Source organism: Aulonocara sp. 'chitande type north' Nkhata Bay, linkage group LG7 (assembly GCF_057382095.1).
Source record: "Aulonocara sp. 'chitande type north' Nkhata Bay isolate Kocher_YH1m ecotype deep benthic linkage group LG7, A_spYH_male_GT1.1, whole genome shotgun sequence".
Classification (NCBI taxonomy): Eukaryota; Metazoa; Chordata; class Actinopteri; order Cichliformes; family Cichlidae; genus Aulonocara; species Aulonocara sp. 'chitande type north' Nkhata Bay.
This window is the reverse complement of record NC_141350.1, coordinates 41,942,381-41,956,824: the sequence shown is the minus strand read 5'-3', so window position 1 is coordinate 41,956,824 and position 14,444 is coordinate 41,942,381. Positions and strand designations below refer to the sequence as shown.

The 14,444-nt window shown below is 38.5% G+C and overlaps 1 protein-coding gene across 8 annotated transcripts in view; it reads right to left on the bottom strand.

Moving 5' to 3' along the window:
* Positions 1-1,891: 1,891 nt before the first annotated feature.
* rimbp2a (RIMS binding protein 2a) overlaps positions 1,892-14,444 on the bottom strand; it is a 71,945-nt gene continuing 59,392 nt past the window's right edge. For all 8 annotated transcript variants that reach the window (XM_086300477.1, XM_086300473.1, XM_086300480.1 and 5 more), the window contains 6 exons: positions 12,585-12,754; positions 12,253-12,421; positions 12,023-12,123; positions 11,673-11,744; positions 10,413-10,577; positions 1,892-6,811 (listed from right to left, as the gene is read on the bottom strand). In XM_086300477.1, the coding sequence (XP_086156603.1) occupies positions 6,572-6,811; positions 10,413-10,577; positions 11,673-11,744; positions 12,023-12,123; positions 12,253-12,421; positions 12,585-12,754 (917 nt within the window). In that variant the 3' untranslated portion in view covers positions 1,892-6,571. The remainder of the gene's footprint in view (positions 6,812-10,412; positions 10,578-11,672; positions 11,745-12,022; positions 12,124-12,252; positions 12,422-12,584; positions 12,755-14,444) is intronic.

Genomic DNA, 14,444 nt, shown 5'->3' with positions numbered 1-14,444 from the left:
GACTCTTTGCATGACAAAAGTTCTGTCAGTACATCAAAGTCACATTAAAATATTTCACCTGGAAGATCCGTGCTGTGATTTGGGGGCAGGAGGGTCAAATGGACGTGGAGTGTTTAACTGGCAGTCAGAGGTTTTGTAAAATATTCAGAAAGGCCAGCAGAAGATGAATGTCTCCTTATGCCCCACTGTGGTGGGGAGCCAGGCAGGACGAAAGCGAGTCATAGAGAGGTTACAACTGGCAAGAATTTTAAACATCCATTGGCCCAGGGGACTCCGGAGACATACAGCTCAATATAGATCAGTTGGATAGCGAGGAAAAAATAAGAGCAAGAGCAAGCTGAGGAGAAAGAGAAGAGGTGGATGGAGGGGTGGGGAAGTAAAGGAAGGGGGCCGTGTGAGAGAGGTAGGCAAGGGGAAGAACAGGAAAAGGCAAATATATTAGAAGCAAGAAAACATGGATTCATTGATATACAAATTCAATCTCCTCTCTTTCTTGCCTCCCTGAGAACAGAATGAGCATTTCAGAAAAACTCTTGTGAAAGACTGCAGTATTTTCCAACCGTGCTGCTCAGTCTTCAAAGGTTTTTTTTTTTTGGGGGGGGGGGGATTTTCCCTTGTTTAAGTCAATATTCAGTTTAAGCGAATGATGAAATATCTATGCATGTGTAAGACGTTGCTAGAGGCAAGGAGGAAAAGGGCTGAAGAACTTTTCCTCAAGTTCAGCCATTTGAGATTTTTGTGGTATAAAGCTTCTCTGTGACACCCAATTAAAAGCATTCCTGAGATCCACTGGTTTGTTAGTGCATGTATGATATAACTCATTACTTAACTACACTCTACATGTACTATCAGCATCCAACTAAAAATCACTGCTGCCCCCCTGAGGATTGTTGTGTAACAGCACGACAGCAGCTGTACAAACCCCTAATAAGAGCAGAATGGAGGAAATAAAAGGTAAATATTAGTCTGTTGTTTATGCATTTTCGATTTAAAATGTACCTAAGACAATATTCTTGTCACCTTCAAATTCTTTCCCCTCCTGACTCCTATATTTTTGGGGAGCACGGTGATATTGATACATTTGCATGTGTTTCTGAGAAAGGGGAGAGCAGGGGTGTCGCTTTGTAACTGGGATGAGACAAAAGCACGTGGTCATGTTTGAGCAAACAATTTCTCGGTAGCTATAAATAATAATACAGGCATAATAATTCGTTTCCATTCCCTAAATGTTAACTTTAGTTAGCCATTTCTCTAAAGTATTGTTCCTTGTTGAAGACTTTCCTCACTTATCTTTACTGAATCAGAAACTTTGACAACACTGCAATTCAAATTCAAAGACTTTGACTCAATTGCCGAAGCTCACAGAGATGAACCTTTTTCACTTCCATTCCATTAAAGTGAAAATTAATGCAGAGTCAGTAATAACCCAGGCCAGCTGTTGCAGCCACTTCACTTCTGAATAGTACTTAATAGTACTTCAGTTATTTCCTGCAGACTCTATATTGCAGTTAATGTCTGCATTAGTGTTTTTTAAGCAAAGCGTTTAATGTTAACAGTCAGTTCTACAATTATAAGTGATCCACTGTGACTGTCCTTCATAAAAGATTTTTAAAAAAATCATTGTTACCTTCTCTTGTGATTTATTGCACCATCTAGTGGCAAATGGTAATTCTGACCGTCTATTTATAATTGGAAATGTGGCAACAAAGATCCTCTATTTCAACCAAAAACCCTGATCTTTCCCTGTATGTGTGAGACTCAAATGAATGACCATAATTTGTATGGTATTTGTATTACTATAGAGTCGCCTAAGAATTATTATTGTTTGCTATATTAACAAGGAACTACTGCAAATCTAACCTGCCATGTAAAGAAAAACACATGACACGAGTTTTTAAAAAATATCAAATTTAATTTGGTTATAAAAGTTGTATTTTTCACATGCACACCCACACATAGTTAATCACCATAAATACTGTCCAGTGATTTCTTTTTCTTCTTTTTCGTTGATTTGTTGTTTTTGTTTTTGTTTTATCTTGATTCACAAAGCAAGCACATACGGTGGGCTTATACATGTGATTTCAAAGGACACTATGGAGAATGCTTGCAGTTTTGTTTTTTTTTGTTTTTTTACAATGAGAGGAAATCTCAGTGCACTGAAAAAAAAGGCTGTCGTAAAATCAAGTAGAAACATTTACAAATTATCTACAAATGAATCGAAGTACAAAAGAGCTACAGCGTTTCGAAACACTACGCCCATTCACAAGTGAATGATTTGGTATTGGAACACCATATAATTTCAACATTGTGAAAGACTGAAAGTGAAACTATACATAAACAGCTTTGGAAAATAATGAAATGTAAACTGATTGCCAGCCTAAATTCCCCTTTGGCTAACCTCTCATGTCTTTGCATGCCCTCAGCAATATTCACGAATGAAGGAACCCTGTGCCACAAAACAAACCCACATCCGGCTCATCTGTTAAATGCAACTTCACATAAGAAACACAGAAGATGATTGGGACATAATAAATGTTTATAACTAAATATAATAATAGAAACTTAGTCTTTTTTTTAAAGCTATGCCAGGTAGTAATTATGTTTGTGAGCTCCAGTAATCCTCTCCAAAGCACACAGAATGCTTATAGATGAAGCGGGGTCTTTCTTTCAATAATTCAAGTTCATTTTTAAGACTTTATTTCAATAATGTTGTCAAATTAACACACGCCTGTCACCTTGAAAAGTAAAGCAGTGGGTTGCCATTTAAAGCTAGTCCATTTCTGGGGGATGGATCTCATTACACCATCCAGTTTGAGCATAAGAAATATATGGAAACGCTTAAATGTTTAAAAGTCAAAACCCAGAAAAAATGGTCTCGCCCATAAAAAGTCAAATAAATTTGTGTTTGCAAGCACAGAGAAAAAATAAGATGTGTTTTCTTCCTTTTTTTTGCTTCATTGCAACAGTTTCATTTTGAATTTGTTCAGCTTGCTAAGCTACATTTTCCCCATCAAAGAGGATAGCCACACCACCAAAGGATATAATTTAAACCCAGGAAGCCACTTTCAAACTACTAAAAAGAGAAGGGAAAGAAAATGAACTGTCTGGCATTCATTTTCACCAATTACACACAAAAACTCAGCTTCTGATTCTTTTATATTTTTCTCCCTCTGTGAAGCCTGGTCTGTTGTTTGTGCAGCATTAACACTAAGAATTCATTGAATAAGAAACTGACTAATTAGACAGTCGGCTCAACAATCTGCAGGATATTAAGCTTCTGCTGATCTGATCATACTTTAATGGTGGCAATCTTTCAGTGGCATTGTGCAACTAAATTTGCTTTTGAGGACTTGATTAAACATATTAAACATTCAGAGAGTCAACAAACAAACAGAAAAGCAATAAAATATTGACTGTATTAAGTGGAATCACTTCATACTTGTTTTTTATATAATTCAATATCATGGGAATAAAGTAAAAATCTATTATGTACCATATCTTCTTATATAATAGCTGCATATTAGCTAACATGTTGATTCAGCACAGTATAGTTCTTTATATAATGAAAGTACAGGTCATGATACAAAAATTCATATTTCTCTCCACAGACAGCAGGTAGATGTAACAAAACCAGAGAACAATGCACATCTTAACATTTTGATTTCCAGTTTTTATGAGGCTTTAAGAGGCTTTATGAGCATGTCCCTCACTGGTTTCAAAAGAAAGTGCATCACCCAAACCTTAATAAGAAATGTTGGCATTTTGTGGCGTCTACAGTTGCCTGAAAAACAAAAATCTGTAAACTTGAGTCATAATTTGTGTTTGAACACAAGTTAATCATCTACAGAGATGGGCTGCTACAGATGAGGGCAAAACTATTGCCTCAAAATGTTCCCAAGTTGTTTTTTAACAGATCAAGAGATTTTCAACATACTGTTTCTAAACATACTAGTTTTCTTAAGAAAGCATGCATTATTTCTATTTGCCCACAATAACAGAATTATTTCAGAAAACTGAAATGACCAGGGTCGATATTATTTGCAAGCTTAAAATAATGTGTCTTCTTCTTATCGACTTATTGGAAGGGTTGTCTTCCAATTTACTCATTGTATGAAAACTTCAGCAAAAGTTTGAGCTGTCACTTGAAAAAGCATCACACTAAAACCAAAAAATCAGTTTAGACTCAAGAAAAAGAATCGTTGATGCTCACGAAGCAGGAGATGGATATACGAAGTTATCACAGCGTTTCCAAGTGTCAAGAATTGGACCGAGAAATTCAAAGACCGACAAAACAAAGAAACACGGCAAAGATACTGAAGGAAGTGAAAGATTTCCAAAACCCTGGAAAGAAAAACAGTGAGAGGTGCATCTAAAGACCAGTGAATGACTTAGCCAAGTCAAAGAAGCCAGTTACTAGAACCCTGCACAGGGATGAACTGCAAGGTTGCAAACCAAGAAAAACTCCACTTCATTGCAAAATACATCTTCAAACAACACTGAACTATGCATAGGACAAGGTGAACAACTCAAAGAAGACTGTTCCCATGGTGAAACACAGTGGTGGGAGTACTATGCCGTGGGGATGCTTCAATGTGTCTGGAGATGGGAATCTCATCATCGAGACAGGTTTTGTTAAGATTTTGAACAAAGCCTCAAGCATTCAACAGCAACACTGGGTCTGAGTCGTTCCTTGGTCTTCCAACAGGACAATAACCCAAAACATATATCACTCCTGGTGAAGAACCCCCTCCTGAAGACCAAAGTGAAAGTTATTGACTGGCCTGTCAAAGCCTTGACTTGAACCCCCCTGAAAATCTATCGTGAGATCTGGAGGAACTGGAGAGATTTGCCAAAGAAAAAAAGGCTCGTGTTGCACAGGAGACATTTGCGAGACTTGTTGAAAACTACAACTAAAACTGCAAAAAAGAAATACACCTGACTATTAGCATCAGAGGGGCTAATAATTTTGACCCTGTTAGTTTTTGTGACATAATTTTGTTTCTGTGTGCAAAGTAAAATAATGTAAGCATACAAAATAAAACCTGGATGTTTGGAAAAGATGTGTTAAAAATTTCTTGCCATGTTTAACAGCATGTTTTTGTTTTTGTTTTTTTTGTTTTTTTTTAAAGTGGCATCTTTCATGGGAGACTAATAGTTTTGTCCTCACCCGTCTATAAGGTTGCAAATGTACATTTTGAAAAGTTTAACTGCACTCATCTAATAATAACTAGCTTTGCTTTTACTATCAACGATTGTGTTAGCAAGTTAATAATAACATCATTCACATCTGGGTTACAAATGTGACATTTTGTGGCGATCCACTGTCTTTGAACACCAGTGAACATCACATAAGCTAAACAATGCACAGCCAATGGAGGTAGCAGCACACCACGAGATCACAGGACCAACAATTACATGGCCTCTCCTTCAGAAAAAAAAAAGATAAAGCAAGTGAACAGCAAACATGAAAGGTGCAAAATATGAATGCATCGCATACATACATGTAGTATACACGCGTGCGCGCGCACACACACACACACAGGCACACAAAATATATCATTTACCAGTCGTCCGACAAAACACCCACCTTTGTGCAATAGGAAGATAAACACAAAATTTCGTCTTGAACTAGGCGTTTCATGACAGTTTGACAGCGATGACAACAAACATTACCGCTCTTTGTTTAATTCTCAAAAATGACAAAGCACAAGCGGCCCGTCATGAAAAAAAACCCTGGAGTTAAGTCAACCTTGCAATCAAACTAGGAATGTCGTGCTCATATTGTTTCATAAAGGCCACTGAGACAGCTAAACTTGCCTGGTGTTTCTGACGTTAATGCCCTGTTGCCAATCTGTTCTTCTCTTGCAAAGTCCTTTCATCTCAGAAAAAGAAAATCCTCTCTGCTGAATCACAGGTACAAGTGGAAATCTTATTCCCACATATGCTACCATCTCTCTATGATATTGCACTGAATAAAGGATTTTGTAATATTTTTTTAGCAGCCAGCATTACTTCACACAATGCCTCAATAACAGTGTAGTCTTTTTGAGATTTTCTTGGAGGAGCATGGTGTCTGCTCCCTTGTAGTGACATCAATACTCCATTTTTTTTTAACATTTTATTTTATTATTTTTAATTTCTTTTGCTGAGAAAAGTCTTTTGGAAAGTTTTATAACCAGATGCTTTGATACCCTGCTTAAAAAATGTGCGAATTACTTTTGCCTAATGATAACAAAAATAGAAGAAATACATGTCATGAAAATCCTAGTTTGTTTTTGTTTTTTTAATCACCCCCTTGATTTAAAATACATCATAGTTACAAGATTTTGTGTCTGCAAGTGACCTCGCTCTTGATTTTGGCACTGCACTGTACATAATCGATTTGTGGCCACCTTTTTTTTTTTTTTTTTTAATATATATATCACTGCACTGAAATAGGCTCAAGCAGTCAAGGAGACACAGCTCACATCCTCTCTGTCATGTGTTGTTAGATCAGAGTTGATTGTATGAATGCAATACACCGAGCCCAGCATGAGCACTTACTGTACATTAATTTTGTTTCTGTGTTCTTTTATTTCACAGGGGAGAGTTTCTTCAGGAGTTTCTTTCCCTTGGAAAGCAGTCCTTTCTTCTTCTTGTTTGCCAGATCTTGAGAGTCCCGGGGGTCCACTGGGACGTGGGGACCCCTTGTAGGGCTGAGGGGCCTCATGGTTCCAGGGAGGAGGGGGCGAACAATCGGGGGAACAATCGGGGACGGCGCCCGGACGGGTGTGGTGTCATTGTTGACGGCTTCGGTAGTTTCTGTGGTAGCCTGCGAAGAGAAGTGGTGGGGAGGTATGGAGGCATGGGGGCAGCATATTACAAATGAACCAACTCTTTCATACTGAAACTCTAAGCCTTTCCCTCTGCGTTTCCTCGGCTAAACGCTGTTTAAAAAAACACTTCATCTGCTTTAAGTTCGATCAGATTCCTTGAGTAACACAAAGAATGAAAATTAGCTCCCTTTCTAGCCTATTTCAGAAAAACAATTTTGTTTTTTAATAGATTTACAATAATGTCCCTCACTATATTCATAATTTTCAGCTATTTTCCTTTTGACTTTTTTTTTAATATGTTCAGAGCCAGATTTTCTTATACATTTTTAAAGTGGTCTCAATTGTTAGTTCTTCAGGCTTTCTAAAGCCCTTTTAAAGTTGTTTAGACATTGGCTGCTTTTTCCACTCATTTACAGTCCAGCCCTTGTACCTGACCATATTAGGTGTTATTTTCTTAAGCCACTTAACACTGACTCGTTAATCTTTCAAGCATAAATAACTCGAGGGATGAACCAGTTGTGAACTTAGCACTTTGACACTTCGAAAAAATACATAATTTGTTATTTCTTTTGTTGAATCCAGGTGAAAAAAAGCAAAAATAATACAGTTGACAGACATAAAACAATCTTTTTTTTTTTTTAACGAGAAGATCATTCCCTTTTGCTTTATAACTGCTGAAATAGATTTCCACTCTCCGCAGCCCTGAATTGAGTGACCGGAAGAAAAGAGATGGAAGGTGATTGCCAAAGAGCTACTAGCCAAAAAAATGGCATATCTCATGGAGTGTCCTTAAAGAAATCTGAAGTAAGTGGACAACTGGGGGACAAAAGAAGTGTCAGGCATAAAAAAAAAAAACTTTCTACAGCAGAGGAACAGTTTCTTAAATGCGTGTCTTTAAGAAAAAATCCACCAGAGACCTGAGAGATCCATCTACTGTTCACTGAAGCCTCATCAGATATCGCCTCAATGGAAGGGCAGCTGTCAAAAAGCCATTCTTAAGAAAGGGAAACGGGGAGTAAAGACTGAGGTATCCCATATTACACAAAAAGAACTGTACTGGAAATCAGAGGAAAAGGGTGTTGTGGTGCGATCCAAATTTGAAATTTATGTTTTAAGATGTTGTCATCAATGTGTACAGGGGAGACCAGGAAAGCGTCTGTGTCGATGACCATCTGTAAAGCAGAGAGGCTGCAACTCAACATTACTGAAGCTGTGTGGGTTCACATTAACACAGAATGTAACAAAAGGAAGCAAACATCCAAAGAAGAGCTTTAAATGTGCTTCAAGAAGCCTTTGAGAACTATTCCTAAAGATTACTTTGAAAATGACAAGAAAGCTTGGGTAAGAGATTTCAGGCTGTGTTGAAGAATAACGGCAGTCAGACCAAATGTTTAACTTTAAACCTCATTAGAATTATGCAAACTGCTTTCTCCTTTACATAGTTTATTTCCTTTGTTTGCAGATGTTTCAGTAAATCACTTCATATCCCATTTTCCTGGCAAAATATAAAGACTTTTGCACAGTACTGTAGTTTACATTATTGGTGGTTATATCTCAAAACCCCTGAAAACAAATTTATGAGGAATGAAAAAAAAAATCTTAATTTTGGGTGTTTTGGGTTGGATTATGTTTGATTGACAGCATGTAAATAACTCACTTGATGTGGCATGCTTCAGATTCAAGGATTCTTTCACAGATCAAAAGGTAACTAAAAAAATAAAGGTTTCTAGTTCTATATGAAATATTCAGTGTTTATTTTCAGCAATTGATAATATTAACTCTTAATATAAAAGTTTAATATTTTCTATACTATTTTACATTATTATTTCTCTGGAGTAAAAACTGATATTTCAGAGTAAAGCCGTCCAAACCTAGGTACTCTGCCTGTTAATCTGGATAAAACTGATAGTAAAGATGTTTTTACACACGAATACATGACTTCAGATAAAATTCTTCTTTTCCTTCAGAATTATTTTCACCTTAATCCTAACTGCCATTTAACATAGTCCCAACCTAAAAAAAAAAGTAATTTTTTGTGTTATTTAGGCTTGCTCTGTGTCCCTGTACATAATGCATGTCCTCATTAACTGAGTCCACAAACAGTTTAGGGTCTGCAAAACATTGTGTAATGCCTCGTCCACACTCTCTCACACACACAGAAATCAAACTGAGGAAGAAGCCATCAAATGCTGAGCACAACATCAGCACACCACAGAGCTGAAGAAGTCCATCATCAGTAGGCCATGAGGGAGTATACAGTACAGTCAGATACGGTACAACACCCAGGGACACAACTGTAGATACCAGGCTTCCCATCTAATGCAGCAGCTGCTATTTCGGATAAAGCTATCGTCCTATAATGAAATCTGAAATCTATTCCAAATTGTAACTATAACACCTACGGATGACAGAAGGGAAGCTACCCACTAATGTGAGTCAAATATTTTAGTGAGTCACTTAACAGAGAGCTAAAAATCAAACAAAGAGACAAATCTGCCTGATTCGAATCATGAAACAAGTCAATGACTTGAAAAGCGCCTCCGTAATATTGCATGGCATTTAAACAGCTTCTGCTGCAACAAGCTGTGTGCATTAGCACAGCGAGTCTGGTATCTCAAGTTGCCAACTTACTGTACAAGGCAGACAGAGCCATTTATGGTGTGAAATGAACAATCTTCCTCTGCTTGTTTGTTTTGTTTTGCCAAGCGGGTGAGGAAAAACAAAAAAGAAATCAGATGTGGCAGCACTGTCACTGTCGGTAAAACCCACACCACTATGACAACTGAAAACAACAACACCACCAACAACACACATGAACACAGAGCATGAATGTTTTTAATATCCAATTGCTTTCTTTTTATTGTTCCATTGTAACAACAGTACAGTATGGACGTCTCAGTGCTGCGGTTAGTTTTTTTTTTGGTTTTTTTTGTCTCTCGAGCTCAGAGCAAACATGGCATATCCACTGTCACCAGGGCTGAAAAATAGATCTGATGTGTGTGCAGTATACATAAAGAAACAAAGCCTCTTCAAGGAAATACAGCAGTCGAGCCAAGAAAGTTGCTAGAAAATGTATCAAGTTTGAAAAAGGCATGCTTTTGTCTTTTTGTTCTCAATATAATTTCTTTCAGTGTCATTGGGTAGCAATTGTTATGTGTTAATAAAGCACTTAATATATTTATCTTTAATAATACAATACATAACCACAATTTGATTTTGTGTTTCAGTGCAAAGAGGCCCCAAATTATCTTGTGTAAAGAATGAGCCTTTTTCAAGTCCTCCCTTAACCAGTGTTACATGCATATACCACCTGCAGAGCTCCCACAGTCTATCCTCTCTGTCCATGTCAGGCTTTGCTTCTTCCTTTCTCTGAGACTCAGAAAGGTGTTAACACTGGATTTTGTCCCCTTTCCCCCCTCCAAAGGGTGAAGGGTGGAGAGGGAGTTGTTAGTCTGTATAGAGTCACCACTGTCACCACATGGACAAACACACACAATGAACAGCACACAGACGGCAAGTGGAGGAAGCGAGAGAGGAAAATCAAGAGAGGACGTATGGACACAGGGCCTAGCGCTGAGAGCGGCGATGATGATGTACCCGTTTGCTCTCTGAGACGGCGGGGATGGAGTTGGCAGGAGGCCGGTTGGCGGGCTCTTCCTGGGGGTAGTGGGATGGAGTATCAGTCAGATAAACCTCCACGTCATCAGGCACTTCTTCCAGGAAGTTAGAGGGAACCAAACCGCGGTGGCCATTGATCTCACCCTGTGGAAAGAAATGAAGAGAGGTGAGAAGGCATAAACTTCACTGGCAGAATACCAACTCATAAGATTATGCTATGTCTGCACAGCTGCCACAGTTAACTGAACATAATGTAATCCATTCTGTGGACCAAACACATCTAATACATTTACATCACATATGTCAGGCCTCCAATTGATCTGAATCATGTCTCTCTCATCTTCCTACCCATCTGTTTCAAGTACACTCACCGGCCACTTTGTTAGCTACTCATGTTTAACTGCTTGTCAATGCAAATATCTAACTGGCAGCAACTGAGTTCATTTAGGAATGTAGATGTGACCAAGATGATACGCTAAAGTTCAGAGCATCAGAAAGGAGATTTTAGTGACTTTGAATGTGGGATGGTTGCTGAAGCCAGATGGGCTGGTCTGAGTATTTCATAAACTGCTGATTTACGACAACCATCTCTAGAGTTTACAGAGAATGTTCCCACAGAGAGAAAATGTCCAGCGAGAGCCAGTTCTCTGTGAAAAAAAGAAGAAAAAAGCCTTTTTGATGCCAGAGATCAGAGGAAAAATTGCCAGACTGCTTCAAACAGACATACAATAGTAACTCACATAGCCATTGATTAGAACCAAGGTATACAGTACAGTACAACATAAGGTGGTCAGCTTTAAATTTAAATGTATTTTCATGTTTTATAGATTTTCTTACTGCTTCCTCGCTTGATTTTAAACGAGTCTGATGTTCCTGCAGTAGAGCGCAACATGTTAAAATTAGCAGATGGGCTACAGCAGCAGAAGACCACACCAGATGACAGGCCCAGAACCACTAAGCTTCAAGCAGAAGAGGCATCTATTAAGAGTCATCTATTAATCGCAAGGTTATTGGTTCGATCCCTTCTTCTCCAGTTAGCAAGCCAAAATATCCGCGCATACGATGCTGAACCCCAAGTGGCTGCCCGATGTAAATGTTAGATAGAAAGCACTTAGATCTATGACTGTGTGAATGAGACCTGGTGAAGCACTTCGAGTAGTTTAATCAAAAATGGTGCCTAATACAAATTTTGAGGAGTTCTCTCGAGGAGAAACCCCAAAAACATGGACAAGCACTCACATAATAGAAACCATCTTCGTCAATGTCACCAAACACAGCAATGATGTCACCAGCGCAAAATGTGAGTTCAGCCTATTAGAGAGATAGAGAGAAAGGGATACACAAATAATACAAAGTAAAATCCTGTTTTTGTTCCAGTTTATTTAAACAGACTGAATTAAGGAGTACAAAAGTGCTATTTTTGGACAATCTTTGTGGTTTTGTGTAACAATCACATTTCTATGTATTTGTGAACCAAATTATGCACATATAAAAGTGTTTAGGTGTGTTGTAGTAGCTGGTTAGATATTTGTGCGTTACACTATAAACACTTAAGCATTGAGCAGTTTGTCCTTTACAGCAAACAATACCTCAACATCAACATTAGGAGAGCTCTCCCTGGGGTCGTAGTCGTACAGAGCCACCATCCTCCTGGAGGCCTGATCTCGACGCAGGCCTCTTCTGTTTTGCTCTGAAGGTAATTGTAAACGGCATTTTAACAGGAAGCGTCCCGTTACATGCTTTCTCTCACAATATCTAACCATTTTTTTAAAGCTGTACATGGTTGTTATTTGTGAGGGTGTGTATGCTCTTGTGGTACCTATTCTATCCACAGGTGTGCTGAGCGGCAGAAAGCCCTGTTTGATGAGCTGGTCCATGGTGTCCTCATCGTCTGCTCGTATCTCTGACACCATGTTACAGGGGATCAGACCCATCCTGCCCTTCACTTCACCTCTGTAAAACCCATCAGTATCTTTATCCCCATACACCTGGTAGATAAGAAAGAGCAATGTTTAAAGCTCATGCTACTACTACTTTCTTTATCCATTTGACATTTATGCTTGGTTTAATAGTTTACCTAACAGTATGAATTCACCTTAAAAAAAAAAGAAAAGAAAGAATGCATTACATGAAAGCACTTGAAACTCCCACCCTAATGATCTGCCCCTCTTTGAAGGGCAGCTCTTCATCAGCAGCATCCGGGTTCGGAGACATGGACAGAGGATCGTAGTCAAAGAGAGCCACAAAGATCCTAAAGGGCTCCTCTGGCTCCGACTCATCATAGTACGTGGGAGAGCGGCGATCCCGATCCCTGTAGCCATCTTCAGCACATAAAACAAAAAGTAAAATCCCATTATCCAACCTCACCAACCAATAGACTTACAGAAATGTGGATAAAGTACTGCATTTTTCAGACCATAAGGCGCACTGGATTTTAAGGCGCACTGTCGATGAAGGAGTCTGCTTTCATACATAAGGGGCACCGGATTATAAGGCGCATTAAGCGAAACAAAGCAGTCAGATAAGTCCAGTGTTGTCCAGTGTGCCTATTTCGGGTCACTTTTGCCGGTCCCAAGTCTGTGTAAAGGAGGAGGGTTGGAATTATTGAAAACAATAATAAGAGAGAAATTTAATTTGTAGTTCTAAATATTCTAAATATTTTTAGGGTTCTTGGGGGGGGGGTACTCACTTTATGTCTCTTCCACGATGTTATTTCTCTCTCCTACAGTGTCTGTTACAATTAAATAGGCAGGATAAATTGTGCAAATTAGGCGATGACGTCATTTAGCGACTTTTAGGATAGCCAATAGCAATTTTCCTTACTGAGGAGTTGGCTACACTGGATAAGTCAAACTCAACTCATTCTTCTTGCTTCCACCACTTCCGTACCAGTGATTGTGATCCTGTTACTCTTTATCCTTTATTATTCTAGTTAATGTTGAATTCTCTCACAGCTGCTCTATTCCCATGTTGTCGCAGTATATTCATGACTAACCTCCTATTGTGGATAGATTTTCTTAGTTGTTCTCCTGACTGAAGTTTGGTCCGTTTCCAGCGTCCTGTCATGTGATTGCATTTGTCCCTAACCATCTGGAATCTTGCCTTAACTTTTATAGAGCCAGTTCACTGTTGTTATGTTATGCTAGCATAGCTGTGTTGCTAGCAATCACGTAGCACATCACTATATACCAGCTAGTCCAACTTCACTGCTGTTTAGTTTTCTGTCTTCATTTATGTTGGAAGTGATAGCAAAGCTGTACATTTTAATTTTTTCAGAAATCTCTCAGTCAGAACATGGTATATCATCTTTAGGTGGAAACTAGCGAGCTAACTTCCTGCTAACGTCCCACTCAGTTAAATTTAATACATTCTGTTTGCATGGATGCCTGGAGTTAAACTTAATTGTTACACCTGGTACAGCAGCAATGCTGATCATTTTATTAAAGTTTAACTCTCAGTGATGCCGCAGTGTTAGTTTGACTTTGAGACATGAAGAAACTGAGTTTTGGACCCAGATTACTCCGCGAGGCTCCTAACTATAGTAGCCGTAATGCTCCAACAATCCATCAAGCAGTACGGCTTCATAGCTTACCAAAGTCGTACTAAAACATTTGACAGATTTTTCAGCGCTGTTTACCACATAAAATTGCATCGAGGTCAGTAAGCACAACCAGAATTCATACATAAGTCGCACTGTCGATTTTTGAGAAAATGAAAGAATTTTAAGTGCGCCTTATAGTGCGGAAAATACAGTAGATGACTGTACATTAACTTTACTTTGTGTTATAAAATGTCGTAAAGTGTGGCTTTTCTATTACTGTGAAGTAAACATATGAAGTAAAGCTTTAACAGCCAGTGATTTTAAATCACTTCCACATTAAAAATTATTCACAAAACTTATTGCTGCATACAGTGAACGCCACTTCTGTGATAAGCAAGTCTGTGATGCCGTGCTTCCGGTCACAAGAAATCAATGAGAGGATCCTGATAAGTCTTATTGATTTGACCATT